The sequence below is a fragment of the Alternaria rosae genome, assembly GCF_020736505.1.
Source record: "Alternaria rosae strain MPI-PUGE-AT-0040 chromosome Unknown BKA58scaffold_5, whole genome shotgun sequence".
NCBI classification, from domain to species: Eukaryota; Fungi; Ascomycota; class Dothideomycetes; order Pleosporales; family Pleosporaceae; genus Alternaria; species Alternaria rosae.
In genome coordinates, this window is record NW_025763574.1 from 2,299,023 (window position 1) to 2,320,341 (window position 21,319).

Genomic DNA, 21,319 nt, shown 5'->3' on the forward strand with positions numbered 1-21,319 from the left:
TAAATATTGTTTTCATTTAGTTATCTCGAATCTCGCATCATCTTTGCCTTCTTCCTCGCCATTTGCAGCTCTTTACGCCTTGTCCTCCTATTCTTGAGCTCTTTCTCAGCTTCATGCCCACTGTTCTCCCCTTCTTCCTTTTCGGTATCATGTATACGTATCATCTCCCTCTCCCGCCTCTTATCAGCAGCATTCTTCCACGGCCGTCTCTGCGTCAGAGCATCAACCTGAGGTTTCCTACTCAATCTCGAACTGGCCTCCTTTTCCCGGCTCCTCATGAATTCTTCCAAGTCATCTCTTACCGTCCTCTCCTCACTCTCATGCACCCGGTGGTTATCCCGAACCTCCATCTTCCTTGCCACCCTCTCCTTCATATATATGTCCATATCATCGCTCTCCGTCCTCTCCGTCCTCTTCTTCTCCTGGTCTTCGTCTCGAACCGAGATCATCCTCGCCACTTTCTCCGTTATCAACTTCCCGCCCTTTGTAATCTTCTGTGCACGAGTTCTCTCTGCACGGACAGTAGATTTCTCTACCTTCTTGCTAGCCTTCTCGGCTGACCGCTTCTGCGCCACGGTATTGATTTGGATGGAACGGTGTGCCTTGAGGACTGCGGTAAGCAGCTGGGAATGGTGTGCTGTGGTGTCCATGATCTTTTCGTTGTGAAGCAATCCGGTGAGTTCAGAGTGTAGGCCTTGGATGGCGAGCGTGAGGGCGTCTTCTTCTTTGTTTGTTTGCCGCAGGTCGGGTCGTTTTCTGTGGGGGTCGGGAAGGGGTCTGTAACTTAGGATCGGGACCTCGGGCTCCTCTTTCTGCTCGTTTTTTTCAATCTGCTCCAGAGTCGGTTGTTGGCTTGCGATCTGGTCCACGTCGGCATCAGAGGATTCTGGTCGCTTTTCACGTGCGACGTCTTCTTCGAAGAGGTGGGATGAATCTTTACCGCGGTTCTCCAGAACGAAAGCTAGACCGAGGGAGTGGTGGCCCTTACTACCATACGTGGTACCGGTTTCTGTCGTCTCTTCCCTAGGTTCTGTCTCACCGGCCTTGTCGGTCCAGAACACTTCTCCTTCGAGCAGTCTCTTCGCGGTCCTGTATACCGTGCCACTGACGGGGATGAGTTTGTTCCTTCCATCCATCGTGGCGTTAACCTGCAGTCGACCACTTGCATGACCTATAGTGATGGCGCCCTCCATCAAAGGCTCAGGAGCAAGCATTTGCTCAACAACGGTTCCGGGGATCCGCGCCGCGACGGCTGTCGTCAGTGCAGCAGTCAAAGGAATGGCTCGATGAGGCTGTGTATCCGAGAGAAAACGGACGACGATGTCCATCTGTGATGCCTTCAGGGTCTTTCCTGACAGAACGGGGTGCGCAGACGATTGTGATACGATGCCGATCTTGGGAACGGTACGGGGAACCTCATCCTCTGTAGATGCGATACCCATGACTACAGCGGCGGCTTTGCGAATGCTTTCGAGCAAAGCAAGCTTTTCCGGAAGTTTGTTAAAGTCGTTGGGTAGGATGGTACCATCCACTCCCACATCATCTGCTCGGACGAAGACCGCCGGGTTCGCACCATCTACGCATGATACTCTGTAGCCCCCGATGTTGTCCACTCTCTTGCCTGTTGGTAGCACTCTGCCAGTTTTGCTACCATATGGATGTTTGAAATCCAATTTGATCTTTGAGCCTTGTCCTGTAACACCATCAATGCTGTAGTCACCCACAACGGCAGCTTGCGCGCCAATCACTTCGAAAGTAGAGTCGATCAGCTTTCCGGTGTTCGTGTTCCGTATCTTAACTGTAACCTCTCCATCACCCTGGGCGTAGATTCTCGATGGCAGGAGACCGGCGTTGTAAGCATAAGGGCCAATTGCACTGCTCATGTTTCCACAGTTGCCTGCGACATCGACTTCGTTGTTTTCAATGCCCAAGCCGACAAAGGTGTAATCAATGTCTAGCTTTGGCTCGTACCCAGCCGCTTTCGCCTCTTCCTGAGCCTTTGTAGCCTGTACAGCCTGCGCACTCTCGCGAGCTGCATCAATGCCACCAAAGCCTGTCCGGAAACGCGTAGCTTTCTCAGGCAAGGCGACTCTCCTCCCGTAAGGTTCTACAAGACATATCTTACTAAGACTCGATATGCCCGCACCCATGCCGTCAAGTTGCCGCCCATAGGGGTCACCACTTCCCATAATCTGGCGAAATATGGTCGGCCATCTCGCGCGCTCTTTAGGCAAGGCTTGCGGCTGTAGGATTACGGCTCGTGATGTGCCCCCGCGGTAATAGGCCGCCTCGATGGGTTTCTGGACTGTCGCAGATGGCGGAACGATGTCATGTCGCGAGACGAATGAGCGTATACGCAAGGAGAAGACTGGCGAAGGACGCATCACGCATCATGACATTGACTTGTCGACAGGCATGTCAAAGGCGTATGCGATCAACGAATGGCAAGTTGTTCGGAAAGGGTCCGCCTCGGAACGGAAAGAACTGGACCCTGATGGAAGCACAGGCATTCGTCACTCACAGCTCCGAATTTTTCTCGAACGTCTTCATCATCATCGCATCCACCTGAGCTACACTATCGCCTTCGCATAAACCTTGCATCCTCTGCTTCATTCCATATTTCATACCACACAATGTTGCAAAGAACCATCCTCCGCGCCTCAAGACAGCAGGCTGCCCGCTCAATACGGCCTTTTGCGCCACTACGTCAACAATCACCCATCACACGAGCAGTAGCGACGCCCGCTATTCGGTGGTACTCAGATGCTGCACCAGCAAAGGAGGGCGAGGCTGCCGAGAAGAAGGAGGATGCGCCCACAGAGAACAATGAGGCAACACAATTGAAGGAGCAGCTAGAGAAGAAGGACAAGGAAATCGTCGACTTGAAGGTAGGCTCCGATGCTGCCTGAATGCATGACAACAGCAGACTGACATGCCTCCACAGGACAAGTACCTCCGCTCAGTCGCCGACTTCCGCAACCTCCAAGAGCGCACCCAGCGTGAAATCAAGGCCGCAAAAGACTTCGCCATTCAGCGCTTCGCCCGTGACCTCGTAGAATCCGTCGACAACCTCGACCGCGCCCTTGGCACTGTGCCAGAAGAGAAGCTCAAGTCGGATAACACCGACCTCATCGCCCTGCACGACGGCATCAAGATGACCGACACCATCCTCATTAACACGCTGAAGAAGCACGGCTTGGAGCGATTCGACCCCAGCGAGGCGGCCGAGAAGTTCGACCCCAACATTCACGAGGCTGTCTTCCAGGCGCCGCAACCTGACAAGGAGGACGGAACTTGCTTCCACACACAGCAGAAGGGCTTCAAGCTCAACGGACGGACACTGCGACCGGCCAAGGTTGGCGTGGTAAAGAACGCTTAAACCCGACATCATTAGAAGCAACATGAGCTTCATCCTACGCGAACCAGGACCTCTGTCGCTGCCGCCACGATCTTCTTCGCATGTGTATGACTATTCCGGTTCGGCTCCATTGTATGGTTGGCTGCTTTGATCTGGCACGGTACATTGGGGGCATGGCGTTTTCGTGTCAATTCACGAGGTACACTTTTGTACATATATTCCCCTCTCAGACGCATCTTGTAAAAGTTGAAGCAAGCATGATGACGAAATGGCTTTGCGTATATTGTAATATTAGATATGACGAACCATGAGCAAAAGAAAGCAGCTCAAAGAGCTAGCAAAGATATCAATGCCATTTGCATCAACTCATTTTCGATAGCGATTCGCAAGGTGTCTTTATTTTCGTGCCAAATGCCAATCTTTCAAAAAGGACTGCGTTTCTTGAGCAGTCGAGCAGTCTTGCAGTCTGTTGACGCCCACACCTTTTAGAACGCCAGGTCCATGCAATGTTGTACATCCAAACGCTTCACTCTTTGTCTACCAATTGGACTGCCCGTAAGGCGTAGCTCCATATGGTGTGGTTCCTCCTTGTGCTGCACCGCCCCACGAGCTTGCTCCTCCGTATCCGCCTCCTCCGACAGGTGTATATCCACCCGCATCACCGTACCCAGCACCGTTAAGTGTTGGGCTCTGTGCACCGCCAAAGTCCTCCGGGCCTCCGACACCGCCAGACAATTCTTTGATGATCTCGGCGAGTTTGCGTTGTAGAATGGCGATGCCTTGGGTGACGATTTCATCGGGTTCGAGACCGCCGACAGTTTCGACGTCGTAGAAGAAACGTGTTGGGGCAGCGTCGAAGTTAAAGGGTTCGTCGGGGTTGGGAGGCCCGCCGTCGAGATTTATACGAGCTTCGTCTTTGGGCCTGGAGATCTGTTAGAGACGTGCTCTCACACAATGTTCAGTCGGTTTAGACCAAACATACCACTCTTTGTCCGCATCCTCCTCGTGCCAGTAGTCCAAGTGATGCAGCTTGTTCGCCGGATCGTACTCGAAACCGATGGCTGCACTAGGCGCCCATTTCGCGTGTTCCTTTGCGATACCCTTCTTCGCGATGCACTTCATGTTGATCGCCTGGCCTCTCCTCAACTTGACAATGCAACTACCCGTCTCTTCTGAATCGGTAATAACCGGCTTCCCCACCTCGTCGTTTGGTGCCCGAGACTCAATCACCAGATCCCGTGCGTACACCTTCATGATTTCGCTGCCTGTGCATTTCGCGTTGAGGGTGAGAACGACGGCGCAGTTGTCGCAGTAGCCTTCGCAGTCGCAGTCGCGCGAGTACAGCAGGTCTTCTACGCCTTTGGAGCACAGGGGGATGAGGCCGAGGCGATGGCAGACGAACTCGTCGGCGAGGACGGATGTGTTGTCGAACACTTCTACGACATCGATGGCTAAGGTGGGAATCTCGGCGAGCATTACACGACGGAGTGAGTTTGCGGTTTCAAGATTGAAGTTCTGGACGATGAAGTTGGCGCGCTGGCTGTCGGCCTACGCATACCTGGGTTAGCTCGACGCGTCCTGGGGCAGACGGAGCGGGCGGTGTACCTGGAGGAAGCGGACGTTGATTGCGCCGCCATCTGGGTCGTAGTCCATCGCGTCGTCGTTTCAGGGAGGAGAGGGCTGTGTGCTTGCGAGGCTCGTAATGGAGCCGAGGTATTAGGGCGACTAGATTCGGAGGCGGAGAGAGACGTGTTGGCGTGTGTGTGGGGTGTGCTGGCTAGGGTCGTCGTCCTGATGGAGATTCTTTGAGGTGAGTCTGGAGCGAAGCAGCCTAGCGTCTGGATGTGGCGCATGCATCTACGCCACACCTAGAACCAGCCACTCCATTGACAGTAGCATCGTCATACGGGTCAGCACCTGGCGAGATTACGCCAAGTGTAGAATTGCATGCAGGGTCACATAGTTGCGGACCAAGATTAATGATTGGATGACGTCTGGATTCCATGTTCAAGACTTACTAGGGAAACCATAGACTTTGCAAAGGCAGAGTCGTAATAACATCACCTGCAGCCACCGTCTCGTGCATGTTGGATGTACAACCCAAACAGGAGACACGTACAACGGTTGTACGCATTAGAACTTGTGGATGCGCCCGGCGTACGCGGAGCTCGAGACAGTCACGAGACAAGCATGACCTTTGATCAGCCTTGCAGTTGAACACATGAGACATTTTCCATGGGCCAAACCTGACTTGAGCATCACAACAAAACCCAAACATAAAGGATACTATTGGCTAACAAAGAACCTCAAGCGCAAAGCGCCTATGGCTGTGTTGCAAAATGAGCTTACTGACCTGGACAGTTGTCCTTGTCATATCGCATGCGTATGGCAGACGGACCATAAACGAGTCTGCCGCCGAGTGATGACCTATTAGATGCCCAGTCGGACAAGATAACGGCCTTAATAATTTGTATTGCATGCATGCTGTGTAGTCCCAACATGGATAAGCCGGACACTAACAGTGGACTCGGTGCTTGAATATGCTGCAAAACGATGTTCTGTGGAACCAGCGAGACACTGGTAGATGTTTCTTTCGTGGACATGGGGCTGAGTGGCAGGCGACTATGCATCAGCAAGGCTGAGGCCTCTCCTTTTCTCTGCGTCTTGTGCTATCGTCAGTTGAATCCATCATTGACGCGTCCGCCGAGGTCCGAAGACCTTCAGTAGCACAGTGCGTCGGGAAGTAGTGGGCGGGGCAGTGCAATGCTGCCCAGGAAATGGCGCGAAAGAAGCAGAGACATGGGACATGGACGCGGGAAATGGCATGGCCGGAGTCTGGCCTTGGCGGATTGAGGCGGAGCAACCGTCGCTGCTTGCGTGCGGGCGCTGCAACGACCAACCGCTGAAGGCGAACTTTGATATAAGACACACGCTGTCGGTCTCTTGCCCTCCAACTCACCACAGCAACTCAGCCAACAGATCACAGTATATCTTTGCGCAACACAAATGATCGCAAACATGCAGGCTACTCTACCTCCGTCACCAATGCGCTCCCGCGCGTCATCGGGAAGCAAGTCGCCACTTTCTCTCGACCTTTCAGACCTCCCACCGCTCGTCGAGCCATCACCGCCTTCAAACACACTCATCATAACCGTGATTATTCCTTTCTTTGAACTTGGGAGCAAACACTAACAGCGTTTAGAATCTTCTCGCACCCGAGATCTTCTCACTATCAACCCTCACCGAGATCCGCGAAACCGTAGACAAATATGCGAAAGTACACACATGGGCGCCGCTCAAGTCTTTCCGTCGCATCGTAGTATCCTTCTTCGACGTCGAATCTGCGATCCAGGTCCGACAAGCCCTTGATGGCGAACAACTCATGGGCTATCGCATTCGTGTATACTTCGGCGTAAACACACCCATGAACCCCTCCGACCAGCACCTTGCTCTCCCAAAGTCCGACCGACTATTTTTCATTTCGCCGCCGCCCTCACCACCCATGGGCTGGGAAATGAAGGAAGAAGATGCGCCGAACAAGATTGTACACCCAGAGGATCTTGCAGCAGCGCTGGCCCGGTTACATGCGAATCACGAGGCGACTTCGCCTACGACCGACCACGGCGGCCCATCCATCACAAGAAGGCGAACTGGCAGCACCACCGTTGTCTACCACCCCGAAGACCACGGCGACTCTCCGAACCTTCCCGCCATATCCGTCGAAGACACAACAGAGACACCTGAGCCGTTGACACCCATCGATGCGATGGAGGGCGTCGAGGGCCCGATTGCATCGCAGAAGGCGCAGGGCATAGCAGTCAGCACATCAAGGCCGCCAGTCGAGCTCATGCACTAGACGGTTGTCGGATTTCACTTCTTTTCTTTTCTTTTCTTTTCAAAAAGCTTCATTGCTCAAATGACATTGCGAGTGCATGGTTCCGGCGTTGGTGGTTCATCTCTTGGGATGGCTCGATTTCGAGTTAGGAGTGATAGCATGTGAATAAGGACAGTGGGGATACTTTTGGTAGGACTCTGTTTGTAATGAGTCTAAGGGGCATGGCATAGTATGATATCCCGTTCGAATAGCGCAAATACGTTAAAGTACAACTTTACTTCGCATGCTCCAGTCTGTTCCGTGAACATGTATATGCAATGTCAGTCTGGATTGCGAAGCCAGAGCCCACCCGGCATTGCGACGCCAGAACACTGGCAATGTAATGCAAATGTTTATTAAGTACTCCATGTCTCTGCGTCTTCGCTATGAATTGCCCATGTACCCGCGCAGAGCTCAGCATGAGACATCGTACCGCAAATTCTTACCCTACATCATAACGGGCTCGAATGAGCAAAGGAAAAAAATGCGAATATGCCCACATCCGATAAAACGCATCAAGTTGTTAGTCGCAGTTACCCGCGGGCCGTACCTGAAAGTCGCGCTAGCACGTGATGATCTCCATTCCGATTAGCGCGCACTACGAAGCGAGGGCCCATTTCGATAATTCTAATTTCGAGGCCACGACCCCGACAACACCACGACAATCTACTAACGTTGCAGCTTCCACACGCCGTCGAGACGCCGCAGTCAAGATGAAGCTCAACATCTCCTACCCCAACAATGGCACCCAGAAGCTGATCGAGGTCGACGATGAGCGCAAGCTCCGCGTCTTCATGGAGCGTCGCATGGGCCAGGAAGTCCCCGCCGACAGCATCGGCGACGAGTTCAAGGGATACATCGTCAAGATCACCGGCGGTAACGACAAGCAAGGTTTCCCGATGAAGCAGGGTGTCATGCACCCAACCCGTGTCCGCCTCCTGCTCTCCGACGGCCACTCCTGCTACCGCCCTCGCCGCACTGGTGAGCGCAAGAGGAAGTCCGTCCGCGGATGCATCGTCGGCATGGACCTCTCCGTCCTTGCCCTCAGCATCGTCAAGAAAGGCGACGAGGACATTCCCGGCCTGACCGACATTGTCCACCCCAAGCGCCTCGGTCCCAAGCGCGCCACCAAGATCCGCCGCTTCTTCGGTCTCAGCAAGGAAGATGATGTGAGTTCTCTCATAGCTTCTTCGCCAATCCTGCTTCGCATAGCGGATTGAGTCTCGCTCATCCTGCTACAAGCAGCGCATTGAGTCTGAGCAACAAGAAGTGAGCTAGAAAGTTTGAAGGTTTGAGTACTAATCATTGCGTGTGTAGGTCCGCAAGTTCGTCATTCGCCGTGAAGTCGTCCCCAAGAAGGAGGGCGCAAAGCCCTACACCAAGGCACCCAAGATCCAGCGTCTGGTTACTCCTCAGCGTCTGCAGCACAAGCGTCACAGGCTCGCACTCAAGCGCCGTCGCGCGGAGGCTTCCAAGGATGCTGCCGTATGTTTTTACCAGTCCACTTCAAACAAGACAGAGGCTAACGATACTGCAGAACGAGTACGCTCAGATCCTTTCCAAGCGCATCAACGACGCCAAGGCCGCACACGAGGAGGCCCGCAAGAGGAGGGCGTCTTCCATGAAGCACTAGAGCGTTATCATGAGTTCATGATTGGGTCGTGGAATGATTACATTGGCGTCGGCACGAAAATAACGGTGTGGGCTCCTGTATCTGAATGAAAACTTCGGGCATTCTAGGGAATAGGCGCTTCTCATACCACTGACTGCTTAAGGCAGTTGTCTCAATAAACAATTGCATCACTTCACGACCGCTCCACAACCTTCGTATCTGACATGTCTCTTGCTGGTACACTTTCATATACTGTGCATCTGTCGACTGACATAACGTTTCTCGTCGGTCTATCTTCATCTTGTTGATTATGGCCACTTGATCATCAACATGTCTTCTCCTCGCGCATACCTCTTGCGGTCCCTCTGGCTTGTGTTGTGTCAGGCCCGCGTTGATGTTCACGCCGCGCACCGAATCTCCTGCACATCTACCAACCCTTCCGTGCTCTAAGTACACCCTCTTTGACTTACCTATGGTCTAATACTAGTGACGTGTATTCATCAAAGATGCTACAACTCAGGGCGAACATTGAGTCATGGTTGTTCTACTCGTCTTTGCCAATCTGGCGCAGCAATCACGACCAAACATGGGTATATAAACAGCCTCCTTTCCCTTTCGTGCTTAGCCCTTCGCCATTGTAACCCTCTCGACCTCAAGATGGCTATTTCTGGGCAGATGATACATCACGGCGTCACGCATAAATGGGCTCTCCTGATGATTATGGATCCCCAATACTCTGGACTTGAGGAGATATGCGAAGCTCTGCTAAAAATAGGTGAGATCGAGCATCTCAAGCGCACGATCTTCAAGCCGGCCTGCCAGCAGTTCCGGACATCAAATACCAGAGAGAGCCCTGATGCCATCTCGCCTGGCGGTGTGTACAGTACGAACCTAGACGACGGCAGGCTTCGAATACCTGACGAAGGACTTGTTGCCATGGTCAAAAGCGATGGGATATAGCTATGGAGAGATGGGGGACTAAACATGGGGAGCTTAGCACGGATGACAAGAAGAATTATACTCGTGAGGAACAAACCAGTGGATTGTTTCTCAAGAGCTTTACACGAAAGATACTCAGCGTCATGAAGAAGTCGCAGCCGGAACAGGTCCAGGAACAGATGGCAATAAAAGAAGCTTAGGCGACGTATCTTGAAGAACAGAGGGAGGCTGAGAGAGTTTTGTGGAGATGAAGATGCGGCCAAACACCCGTTTGTTGGAAGTAGATGGGGATGAAAGGATCGCGGCTGTGGAGAAGATCCGTGACAAATGGAAGACAATGCAGATTGAACATAGAGATGCTTAATTGTACTTCGGCCGGGGAGTGATTGGGGATAGAGAGTGAGATACTGAAGCAAATGGATTTCATTGTCGTAACCTGTGTACTAGCAACAGCAGCATTACTGTATTGTATCTACGACCTATTTTATTGTCTCTTCTGAAGCAGGCAGAGTGTTGCATCTCAATCAAACGCACCTTATACGTTTTTTATGTTTAACAGACGCATGTTGCTGATTTCGCTAATGCTTTCACAGCCGGAAGTTCGTCAGATCCTCCTATCTCTACGCTACACTCTTGACCGATCTGGCGCGGAAGACATTGGACGATAAATCCCAAGGTACTTATCTGATGAATTGAAGCAGAGTCGATGTATGACTTGCAAAATCTCCATGTCAGTCCATCCCCAGCAACTGTTGCGGGAGCGTAGAAGCAGCACTATGCATGAAGGCGCAGTAACAAGCATCGGTAGTGGGATGCGTGCTTTTTTGATATTTTCTAAGTTACATGCACATCGGTCTTATGTATGTACAAGCCGACCGGTGTATCCTATCCTAGTCTATAATGTCGCGCCGCGCAATGCTGTCAGCGCCAAACGCCCGCCCATGTGGTATCATTCGCCTCAACGCATACCCAAGATTGCACCAAGCACATGCGCATCTTTCCCATTCTCCTTTTCTCTATTCCAGCTTCTTCAATTGCCTGTAGACCTTCTTATGTTGCTCCAAAAACAAGAATGTGAGCACAGTATGAGGACCGACGCGAATGAAGCTCGGTACCCAGCCCTTGAACATCCAACGGAAGCCTTCTGCTCTCATGGTGTCCGTGACGGTCTTAACTAGTCCTAAACTCTCGCTAGAGCTCATGACTTTGGTTTTGATGACATCTACCGGCGAGCATATCGTTGTAGCTAAAAATCCAGCCAAGAAGGATGCTGAGAAATGTGTCGTGAGATTGTCTTGCAGCGGCGTGTAGTTCAGCAGCACGCGCTTGAATCCATCGTATGTTGCCAATTGTCCAACAGTCATGAGCACAGCTCTTGACGAGTTGGGCCAGACGCCTTTCCATAGGCTTGCTACTCCTTCTTCCCGCGACATTCGTATTATCCCATCGATCGCGTTTTTGTATCCTCGTCGCTTTTCTTTCGGTAGTGCAGCATCGTGCTGCATCCGTACGTTCAAGATGTCTCCAGGATTACCGGCGAATCCTCCGAGGAATCCTGATATGGACGCCATGCCTACGAGCGTGAGGAACGAGGGTTTCGTGTCGGCGGTCGTCATGCGGTCTTTGAGGGTTTCGTAGACACCGAAGCGTGTCATGCTGTATGTCCCTTGGCGGAGCTGGGCTGCGGAAATCTATCGTCGCATTAGATGGGTCCAATTGGAATTGAATAGATAAGACAACATACGCCCTTGTATAGCCCCAATGCGCCATCAGTTTTTATGACATGCTTGAACATTTGCATCATGTTTAACTTTACGCCAGATATCGTTTGTGTTTGTAACCGGACCTGTATTTATGAGTACATACAAATTGGCGCACGCGACAGTCGAGAAAGCTACCTTGACTGCTCATAATATTAGCCAACTATCCAATGCTACACGAAAAGCGCGAGAAAGCTCACCAAGATCCAGCGGATGTGTAAAGAAAGTCGCAAAACAACTTGCGCTTCCACCAAACCAGAACGGATAGCGTATAGGCGTCTTCTTGAGAGGCTTCACATCCTCGCTCTTCCGTAGCTCGGGCACGCTCACGGGCTTTTTGACGTCCGCCATGTTGAAGGTGAATAGCCGCGCAGCAACAGCATGTGTAGCTGACAGGGACAGGGAAGCTGTAGCCTTAAAAGTAAGGAAGCCTGTAAAGCTTCGGTGGTAGTTGAGGGACCGAGAAATCGGCACGCGGACGTCATCGGCAAAACGTGCTGCTTCCGGATTTAAGCTCGGAGCTGGCGGGCTGGGCTTGGCGGCGCGCGTGGTTTTGAGGACGCGAAGGTGACGGCGAGTCTCATCATCAAAGATGCGAATACCACTTTCTTCCACGGCGTTTTGTCGTCAAGTAGGTCGGAATGTCTCGTTGCGAGTACCACGGAGTTCAGTGTCGCCCTGGCCGTGGCGGCAAGCGGTGAGATATAATTCTTCTGGTGAGTTTGCTGTCATGTGATGCGGCTTCCGGCTTCCCATATCGAAGCGACTGTACTCCTATGGCATTGAGCGAGACTCAGGAGATGCAGAAGAGGGGCGCTTCTCTATTCTACAATCGTTGTTCAGTGTTGGGCAGCAACTTCGTGTATCTGGCAATACGAAGAAGTTTCGGAGTATGGTATCTAAGTTCTCATAGGAGCATTCCCAAAAGAAGTCCAAATAGAAGGACGAACATATCAAACCGATGAATGGATGAACACACCCTCAACTATCCTCGCCGCTATACCGAGACGCCTCCATCTGCAACCAGATCACCCTCTGGCCATCACACGAAAACTTATCGAATCACGCTTTCCAGGTTACAAAACCCATAATGACCTTTTCCCTATCGTCACCACGGGTCAAAATTTCGATTCTCTCGGGTTCCCATTAGATCACATAGGTCGAAGTAAGACGGACACGTACTACGTAAACAAAGAGACTGTACTACGAACACATACCTCAGCACATCAAGCAGACACCTTTCGCAACAACAAAAGCGAAGGCTACCTCATCAGCGCTGACGTATACCGACGAGATGCCATCGATAGAAGCCATTATCCTGTTTTCCATCAGATGGAGGGAGCAAGAACTTGGGATCGTCAGCAAGCAGAGAAAGAAGGCAAGACACTTGCGCAGGTCATCTGGGATGATGTGGAGAAGATTCCTAAGCACGATGTTGCAGTCGAAGATCCGAATCCCACCTTCCACGCCGAGCGTAACCCGCTTCAAACAGGTCATTCAGCAGAAGAAGCCGAAGCCATAGCTGCACATCTGAAACGAAGTCTCGAGGATATGGTGGTCACGGTCTTCAATGCTGCAAAGGGTGCTGCAGATACTGCCACGTCACACGAGCCGCTAAAAGTACGCTGGGTGGAGGCGTACTTCCCCTTCACCTCACCGTCTTGGGAACTTGAAGTCTTCTGGCAAGGTGACTGGCTCGAAGTGCTCGGTTGTGGTATCGTCTCACAGCCTATCCTGAACAATGCCTCGGTCTCCAATCGTATAGGGTGGGCTTTCGGTCTGGGTCTCGAACGCATCGCCATGCTGCTCTACTCCATCCCGGACATCCGTCTGTTTTGGTCAAAGGACTCTCGCTTCTTATCGCAGTTCAGCGAACAAAAAGCCATTCGTCGATTCGAGCCCTTTAGCAAACACCCTGCATGTTTCAAGGACGTGAGTTTCTGGTTGAAGAGTAGCTCGAACGCCGCTGGTGGCGCCGCAGCTATTCATCCACCTGCAGGAGGCGTGACTAGCACTTCATCCATAACATCCTCCACTCCGTCCTCTGCTCCCACAGCACCATCTGGCGCGCCAATCCCGCCAGCAGCCCCGGCGCCACCATCCCCCAGCTTCCACGAAAACGATGTGATGGAAATCGCGCGAGAAGTCTGCGGTGATCTTGTGGAAGATGTGCGCCTAACGGATGAATTCGTGCATCCCAAGACTGGGCGCAAGAGCATGTGCTACCGCCTCAACTACCGCAGCTTGGAACGCACCCTCACGAACAAGGAGACTAACGAGCTGCATGAGCGGATGAAAGGCATGCTTGTGGAGAGGCTGGGCGTTGAACTAAGGTAGCGTTGACTGGCTGTGTAGTAGAATGGGACGGCGAAAGCCGTACGAGTTCGCCATGTTCTATTCAAAAAAGGAGGAAAGGAGTATAGTCTGGTGGCGGTGGTGGCGGCAAAACGGTATGGGCGTAAGCCTGCCGCGCAAAAAGAACACATAGGAGATGCCATGGAAATAGTACAGCCACGTGAAGAGTCAGGATTCTGTGATCTCGATCGGAATGTGGGGAGAACCGGCAGAGTGATATTGAGGGTGTGGTAAAGAACGGAACGGAGCGAACGGACGACTGCCGAAAGTAGGTGTGGGTGTTTGTGTGTGTAAGAGAGGAAACTAATGTCGGCTATCGATCCCTTCAATTCTAACGGCGATTGCCATTGCATGCTGTGGTTCCTGGGTGGCCAGACTCCTCGAGTATGCAGGACATCACACCCTCGAAACGCTAAACACCATCATATCTGCCGTACGGATTGCCTGACATACAAAGTGGAGGAGTGGGCGGCGGTTGCATGCTTGCGTATCTCCTGGACGCCTCTTCATCTTGAAAGCCGGGTACTCGCAATGTACAACATGCTGTAACAATATTCATAGTTCCAACTCAAGCACAACTCTATTGTATTACAATCTCTATTATTACACACTCAGAGCACCGGTACTCGGTATTTCTAGGTCCCAGACTCGGTACCTCCCTCCTGCACCTACGTTTCTTGTCAACTGCAAGCCTCATGCACGGCACCCCGCAAAAAGTTCCGGTTAAGGAAGGAGTAAAAAACAAGTTACACAAGGTACCGTGCAGGAAAATCCTGTTTCCACACGCGAGCAGCCTGAACAGTCTTGAACAGCACTAATGCCTGGTGTTGACAATGCAGCAAGAAAAAGGTTGGCATCACGTCAGCTAAAATGCGCGTCTCAGGTTTTGTAATGTTGGTCGCCCTATATGCGGCGGTGTTATGGTTTGCAGTGGCTAAGTTCACCGGCGTGTCCTGCAGGTCGCAAGCTGGTGGGGCAAGAGACCCTGTTTCCCTCAAACCAACACCAAATTTCGACGCGAGTATGCGCCGTTCAAACTTACACGCTCGAGACGCATGCGATAAGACGTGATTTGCAGTTCGCAGCGGCATCCCAAGTAGGCAAACCCAAAATTGTCACGGACCCTGCGCCTTGCTTGCTTGCCTGGGAACACGCTTGTCGCTAGGTTAGTCAAACTAGCCCATAGATCAAAGCACGACATGTTTTTGCCTTTGGCGTCTAAGTTTGGCGCAGGTTTGGTGTAGGTTTAGCCTGGCTGGCGAGCGGCGGACCTTCTAAACTCCGACGAGGCTAGAAGAGACGTCGAAGGAGGGCTTCTAGCTGCCGTTCTTCCAAAGGCTGCTAGGAGGCTCCTCCGTCGCAAAGAAAGATGGGTGTTGCGAATCCTCGCTAGGGATTTGGAAGCTTTTTTTTCGGGGTTTTGCGCAGGGGCAGATGTGGCGTGGGCGGAAGGGCTGATGCGATTGTGTTGCTTTTGCGCCTTAGGCTTCCATGCGTCTTCGAGAAGCTCTCGTTTTGGAAGCTTTGGACGGATGAGCTCCTTTTACTTGCTTTGTGGAAGGTCAGCCTTGTGGTAATTTCTTGCTTTGCATGATTCTTTGACCTCTTATGCATCTGATTCGTTGTGATAAAGCCAAATTCAAGAAAGATTGAAGTCTGTGTTGATGAGGCGGTTGGCGCATTTTCGAGAATCCGACGTTCTGTACCAAGCATATGTCGCTGTGATATGATAGCATGGACTTCCTATGTTGTTATCGTGCACATTAACAGCCGGTACGACCAAGCGAATGCCGGCCTTGCAGAGAGCGAAAGATCGTAGCTGCTGTGCGATGTAGCATTTCTCAACGGCCGTTACAGCAGATTAACGATCATCTCGCATGTGTGGTAATTCGACCCCGGGTACTCGTCCCGCAGCAATCATCCCCACAAACACCAAAATAGCCACATGCTATGGCTTGAGCACAATGAGGTGAAGTTGTTCTTAGAGACGATCGAGATTCAAACTGAATCGACGATTGTTGAGTGACGGCGAGTGGTCAATCTTTGCTTTTCGGTGTCAAGAGTTTGGTGTCTAGGCAACGGCCAGCTGCAAGGATGTAAACTCTCGGAACGTTTGAGTATCAAAGTAAGAGCTGGGGAATTGTTCTCGCCAAACATGGAAGTTGTACTCCCTTGATGCCTGCTGTGCTACCACATGACGATATAACATGTTGCAACAGAGATAACGTTAATGAAGCGGATGAGGTTTGAAACGAGGTGATGGTGAATCGTATTTAGCCAGCTTGTGTGTGATAGAGATACGATTTGAGCCGCATCGATTCGGCATATTGTCGCGGTTGTTAGGTGTATGCTTCGAGTGGAGCCCTGGAAGCATTGAAGTTATTTCCTGACCCTGAAGCGACATTTGAACACGGACGTGTTGTGCTTGACATTGCGCCATATCCGCAATGCTCAATAGATGCTTCGGAGATGATGTTGGTGGTGATGCGCAATAGGAGTGCGCTACTAAGAACAGATCATAGCGGTTCGTGGTATGCTCTGAATATGCACCTAATAGCTTAGTACAGTAAATATCGCGGCGGGTTTGATCATCATATAACTCCGAAAACCATACCTGCGTTCGACGCAAGATAACATGGCTATGGCGAGCAGTTCCTTTGAATTTTTTGAACGGAGAAAGGCCCCGTGCGTTTCCCTTCCTGGTGATCAGGCGAAGTGTGCTGACTCCCGCGCCTTGGATGATGGAGTGGCGCTTTTTCTTCTCGAAACGATCGGAACCGGCACATAGCAATCAGAACGAACGCAGACATTCTCAACGTGATGTCATGATATATTGGGAACGGCCTATTTCTCACATGTGCAGCGAGTTGATTCCTTCAACGCCCGATCGGCCGGTGCTGTAGCAGCTGTACGCGAGATGATCTACTCGTATGTAACGGACCAATATTGACTGCACGATGAGCACCGTTCGCTGCCTGCGAACCAACCAAACGTGATGATATGCAGCCTGCGCTCAGAGCAGTCAGTCAAAAGCCAGGGTGCGATGGAGCCGAGGCGTCCTCTTTCGGGAAAGATGGGCCAGGCGAAAGTATGAACAGCAAGACGAAGCGCACACCAAAGTGCTTTTGATAAGGAACAGGCAAGACAGTAACCGCATGTGGTGCAAATCGGACGATATTGACTCTGCGAAAAAAGTTGGTGACTCTCGTGCAGCCATTCCTTGCTGACACTGGCCCGTTCACTGCGTCGCTTGGCGTGAAGTCGGAAAGCACTTGCATGTAATCGGTGCGGGAAGCCGAAATTGAGTAGCGCAACGTACCCAGCTATAGTTATATGCATATTGACGTGACGAGGCATCACCTTTGGAGAATGCACCGTCACTATCATCTCTACAGCCAGATAGGGAGGAAGATGAGCGCACATGTCTTTCGCATAATGTTTCGTGGGGGTCAACGCTCGGCTGTGCTGTGTGATAACTAGCCACCGCACGGATACCAGCGTGAAACGGCGTAGTAGGCTTGGGAGAAAGAGGCAGATGCGGCTGCACGTGTTGCGTTGAAGCTTTTGTGGTCCGCAGCGGACGGGAATCGCAGACAAAGTGCAAAGCGGGTCTTTCAGATTCGCTTTCGTGCTCGCATCAATGTCGGCGTGAAAGGACGCAAGTCACCATGCTGCTCGCGTAGGCGTATGAAGAAGGAAGAACTAGGCATGGGCACTAGTATGGCGCAAAGTTAAAAGATGGAGAGACAGTGTCAGGGACCCACGGCAGCTTGGACCAGGACTCTACCTGATCCCACTCAACCGTCGAGCGGAACCGGCAAGTGACAAACCACAGACCGAATTAGTACCAGAGATACGCTAGACGTGACTCTCTGCCATGAATTCTTCACCGAACGATGTTTTTGGACATCTCCGTGGGCAATTAAGCGACGGATGACAGCCCCCGCCTATAGCTGCTGCGTGGGAAATTGGGATTCTAGTTGTCGAAGAGTCGCTAAGATGACAGTACAAGTGATGTGAGGGGTCACTAACTGGAGATCATCGTCGTCGTCTCGAGTGTTAGCTAAGAGGATGCCCAAACATGGGCTTCGGTGGAATATGCCGTCTCGCTCACGGTATTTGGCCGCTCGTATGAGGTTCAGGTCCTTAGCTAGCCGGGGAGTGGAGCAGAAGGCCTTGCCAGGGCAGCGTTGAAGGGTCGCACCAACGCGTGCAACAAGCTTTGAGCGTCATCGTCTGGAAAAGCTCGTAGTTTTGACGAGTCGAGCGGGTGCAGCTGTGCCGTGATGACCCTGTTTCCGGCCCAGGGATGCCACGAGGCCGCTTCCGCAGCCAATGGAGCCCCCCTGCTAGTTCTAAACGTTCGCTTGTATCTGCCTTGTTCCTGAGGCGCACTTGCCTTCCTCTCCCCGAACTCACTGACACCAACGTTTTCGCCGCGTGCCGGCCAGAGGCGCGCCGTCTGCACAACCTCATCTGAACTGCGACCGAGTCAAATGCACTACGCCAGCACGGGGCACATGTTTTCTTCTCAACAACATGCCAATCACTGGCGGCCCTCACCTCGCCACCAGGGCCATTATTCAGTCGCCAGCGGCCGTTTAGCTGCGTCGCCCTGTTCGCAGCTGGTGGGCCGGCTTTCCTACCGCTTCGGTGCAAACCACCGGCATTGATAAACCGCCTGGCATATGAGCAGCCGGTCCGCAAGAGACGATAGATGATGATAGTCGATTAACTGCATCAGGTCCGTTTTCGCTGGCGCTAGACATGTTCACCTGATGCTTCAGTCGAGCGCTGCTACTCGCCTCCACACTATGCTGCAGATCAACATGTTGCAGCCAAAAGGCACCGTCCGTCGCAACCATGCACTGTGCTCGATGCTAAGGGTGGTGCCGCGGTGCCCATCGTGCAGATCACCCTAGGCATTAATTGCGTGATGATATAGCCTACCCCACGAATCGCCAGACATGCGAGGTTAGGCTCGCGTTTCATCCAACTCCCGCCAATCCCACCTGGGACGCGCCGCCGACAGCCTAGACACTTTTGCTGTTATTGGTACTTCGCGTCTTGCAGGGGCACTCCTCGTTGCTGCACGTATCAACACTAGTGTTTGTGAGCCACACTTAACCCGCTGCAGTGTCTTTTTTACCACATACATGCAGGGAAAGCCTTCATGTTTGACGTGCCCGCCTCCCGAGTCTCACCAACCTTGTACTTCAGACAGTGAGCCACGGCAACCTCAAACGTCCGTCATGGCACACATTGCCAATTGCATGCGCTCGGATTCCGAAAAGTCTCCTGTTTATATAACTCTAGAAACGTCCTCCAGGATGGTAAGCCACTCTGCTCCACTCCACATTGCAATGAACTACCATTTGCCCCGACGTTCACGCTCACTCAGAGATATTCAGGCTACTCGAGACTCCCAATCGCCCACCATCTCTTCTCACTCCAAAAGCCCCTCGCTGGCGACCCTCCAACAGCCAAGTACTTCCAGGTACCAACTTTGGCCTTCTTCCAAAAGCCCTGTCGGATTGCCAAAGCACAAAGAATCTTCTGACAAGCTGGCTGCCCTTTCAGCTGGTCGTTCTGCCACTTCTCTCAGTGACACTGCCGTACTGCCTGAGAGCAGTCTACCCTTTTGGCAGCGCACTGGATCCTTGTCAAGAAGGAGGAAAGTCAGTGTACCTGAGCTTGGAAACACCATGACTACCGTTCAGGAAATGTCTATCGACTCGCGTAAGTGTGAACTGATATCTCCTCGTCCGAGCTATGGCTGATAATCTGTCCAGCAACCATCCCAGGGAGACCACCTCTTCGAAAGCTTTCTTACGAAGCTTTCGGTCACGAGAGATCGTGCAGTGCTCCCGGCTCCAACTGGAGGACGGGTCCCTTTGGCGATGCAATGATGGCCTGTGTGACAGGTCCTTCCCCTGTCCCATCTCACCATACCAACGGCCCTATGTCCTCTGATCTGCCCAATGCTTCCGGAAGACCGCTATCCCCAATCCTTAGCCCCGGTGCAACACCCAGACCCTATCTCAAGGTTCAGACTGCCAACATCGACGAGGAATCCGAGCTTCGCCCACAAGTACCGCCTAAATCACCAGCCGTTGAACGCAAAACGTCTCCAGCCCCACTCGTACTGAACTCTAAAGCAAGCCGGCCACAGCTGACTACGCCTGCATCAACGACCTCAGGTGGTAACACACCACTGAGTGCGATGGACCTCCGACGATCACCCAATGGCAGCATTCCTCTGCCTACCCCACCCTCGACCTTTACCAATCCTTTCTATGCATCATCACCCGCCTCGAACCGAGGCTCACCTCGCACTGAGAGGAGAGATCCCATTTCGTCACAAAGTTCTACTCACAACCGAAATATGTCTGAGTCATCCATCATGGAAAGAGGTCGGCCTAAGCGACGCAACAGCAAGAGAGAACGCAGCCGGACCATGTCAGAGGCTAATGGCTCGGAACCTACTCCTGACGCATGGAAGCTGCCTGAAGGCATGCGTGTGCCAGAAGCTGCGAGACGTATGAGTGACGCCGACAAGAAGCTACTCCACAAGCAGGCCTATGATCAAGCTGGCAACTTCGAGGTGCTCAACAAACGTGATGTAGCATCATTATCAAGGGTAAGTCATTCACAGCATCATCGGTGTAACCAATGCTAATCTCACTACAGGAACTCAGAGCACTCGACGAGCGCTGCGACTACCTTCGAAAGACCTACAAATCACTACGTGCGGGCCGCCAAAAGCTACATGGCCGTATGATTGCTTATCTCAGGCGCGGAGAAACCGTCATCTTCTCACGCGAATCACTTCTCAAACAGGAAGAGGCACTCGCGGAACTGGACATCTCGATCGACGAGTTCATTCTGAAACTAGAGCAAGCCGAAAATCGGCGCTTGCGCCTTCGACAAAAGCTACTCGAGCACGTCGCGGCTGCCATTGTGCTCAACCCTAGTGCGCGGGATCAAGTAGCCGAAACTACTCCACCTCGAAGCCCTGTAAAGATCGACAGCCCATCTCGACATGAACGAAAAGAGACCGAGTCTATCAAGATATACGCCGACGGACACGTTTTGAATCTCTTTTCTGACATTGAGAAGGCCATCGGCAAGATGTGCGAGCAAACTTGCTGAGCGCTTCACGACATTCATTTCTTCTATCTTTCCATCATCGATACCCTCTTCCTTGCCTTGATGGCGTACCATTAATTTCGACCCTGGACATCTCACGACTTCCTTATCTGTACCATAACGGCCAAAGCATATTTGCTCCTACCATTACTCGTTCCTTCTTCCCTGGGTGGCCCATTGACATTTGTCCATACAAAAGAACGCTCATACCATCGACATTCTGCTTTATTGTATACGTTGGCATATATACCCGAGCTTTTGCCCATCCTTTC

The 21,319-nt window shown here is 52.1% G+C and overlaps 7 protein-coding genes across 7 annotated transcripts; 5 read left to right on the plus strand and 2 right to left on the minus strand.

Annotated features, from left to right (window-relative positions):
- BKA58DRAFT_385635 (PrpF protein-domain-containing protein) lies at positions 1-2,440 on the minus strand. Its single transcript, XM_046170395.1, has one exon. The coding sequence runs from the start codon at positions 2,382-2,384 to the stop codon at positions 21-23; it is 2,364 nt and encodes a 787-aa protein (XP_046025600.1). The 5' UTR covers positions 2,385-2,440; the 3' UTR covers positions 1-20.
- Positions 2,441-2,505: 65 nt separating this feature from the next.
- On the plus strand, positions 2,506-3,712 carry BKA58DRAFT_361807 (mitochondrial co-chaperone-like protein GrpE). Its single transcript, XM_046168793.1, has 2 exons — positions 2,506-2,888; positions 2,945-3,712. Exons 1-2 carry the CDS (start codon positions 2,634-2,636, stop codon positions 3,377-3,379), a joined length of 690 nt encoding a protein of 229 aa, XP_046025601.1. The 5' UTR covers positions 2,506-2,633; the 3' UTR covers positions 3,380-3,712.
- Position 3,713: 1 nt separating this feature from the next.
- On the minus strand, positions 3,714-5,169 carry BKA58DRAFT_385639 (DNA-directed RNA polymerase subunit D). Its single transcript, XM_046170396.1, has 3 exons — positions 4,964-5,169; positions 4,341-4,906; positions 3,714-4,280 (listed from the first exon to the last, which is right to left on the minus strand). The coding sequence occupies exons 1-3, from the start codon at positions 5,009-5,011 to the stop codon at positions 3,896-3,898; spliced, it is 999 nt and encodes a 332-aa protein (XP_046025602.1). The 5' UTR covers positions 5,012-5,169; the 3' UTR covers positions 3,714-3,895.
- Positions 5,170-6,376: 1,207 nt separating this feature from the next.
- BKA58DRAFT_440287 (Calcipressin-domain-containing protein) lies at positions 6,377-7,214 on the plus strand (the record flags this gene model as incomplete). Its single annotated transcript, XM_046173737.1, has 2 exons — positions 6,377-6,511; positions 6,561-7,214. The coding sequence occupies 2 exons, from the start codon at positions 6,377-6,379 to the stop codon at positions 7,212-7,214; spliced, it is 789 nt and encodes a 262-aa protein (XP_046025603.1).
- A 595-nt stretch (positions 7,215-7,809) lies between these two features.
- BKA58DRAFT_385643 (40S ribosomal protein S6-B) lies at positions 7,810-9,040 on the plus strand. Its single transcript, XM_046170397.1, has 3 exons — positions 7,810-8,401; positions 8,550-8,717; positions 8,770-9,040. Exons 1-3 carry the CDS (start codon positions 7,946-7,948, stop codon positions 8,863-8,865), a joined length of 720 nt encoding a protein of 239 aa, XP_046025604.1. The 5' UTR covers positions 7,810-7,945; the 3' UTR covers positions 8,866-9,040.
- A 2,312-nt stretch (positions 9,041-11,352) lies between these two features.
- On the plus strand, positions 11,353-13,880 carry BKA58DRAFT_411816 (uncharacterized protein; the record flags this gene model as incomplete). The annotated part of the gene is made up of 3 exons (XM_046172316.1): positions 11,353-11,377; positions 12,136-12,240; positions 12,457-13,880. 3 exons carry the CDS (start codon positions 11,353-11,355, stop codon positions 13,878-13,880), a joined length of 1,554 nt encoding a protein of 517 aa, XP_046025605.1.
- Positions 13,881-19,150: 5,270 nt separating this feature from the next.
- BKA58DRAFT_316467 (Up-regulated during septation-domain-containing protein) lies at positions 19,151-21,050 on the plus strand (the record flags this gene model as incomplete). The annotated part of the gene is made up of 3 exons (XM_046167582.1): positions 19,151-19,637; positions 19,691-20,538; positions 20,589-21,050. The coding sequence occupies 3 exons, from the start codon at positions 19,151-19,153 to the stop codon at positions 21,048-21,050; spliced, it is 1,797 nt and encodes a 598-aa protein (XP_046025606.1).
- Between the last annotated feature and the right edge of the window lie 269 nt (positions 21,051-21,319).

Coding starts and splice junctions, on each gene's coding strand:
- BKA58DRAFT_385635 (XM_046170395.1), bottom strand. CDS start 2,384: ATGCGTCCTTCGCCAGTCTTCTCCTTGCGTATACGCTCATTCGTCTCG.
- BKA58DRAFT_361807 (XM_046168793.1), top strand. CDS start 2,634: ATGTTGCAAAGAACCATCCTCCGCGCCTCAAGACAGCAGGCTGCCCGC. Junction 2,889..2,944: donor AGGAAATCGTCGACTTGAAG/GTAGGCTCCGAT, acceptor ATGCCTCCACAG/GACAAGTACCTCCGCTCAGT.
- BKA58DRAFT_385639 (XM_046170396.1), bottom strand. CDS start 5,011: ATGGACTACGACCCAGATGGCGGCGCAATCAACGTCCGCTTCCTCCAG. Junction 4,907..4,963: donor TCAACGTCCGCTTCCTCCAG/GTACACCGCCCG, acceptor AGGTATGCGTAG/GCCGACAGCCAGCGCGCCAA. Junction 4,281..4,340: donor GAGGATGCGGACAAAGAGTG/GTATGTTTGGTC, acceptor ACAGATCTCCAG/GCCCAAAGACGAAGCTCGTA.
- BKA58DRAFT_385643 (XM_046170397.1), top strand. CDS start 7,946: ATGAAGCTCAACATCTCCTACCCCAACAATGGCACCCAGAAGCTGATC. Junction 8,402..8,549: donor GTCTCAGCAAGGAAGATGAT/GTGAGTTCTCTC, acceptor TTGCGTGTGTAG/GTCCGCAAGTTCGTCATTCG. Junction 8,718..8,769: donor AGGCTTCCAAGGATGCTGCC/GTATGTTTTTAC, acceptor ACGATACTGCAG/AACGAGTACGCTCAGATCCT.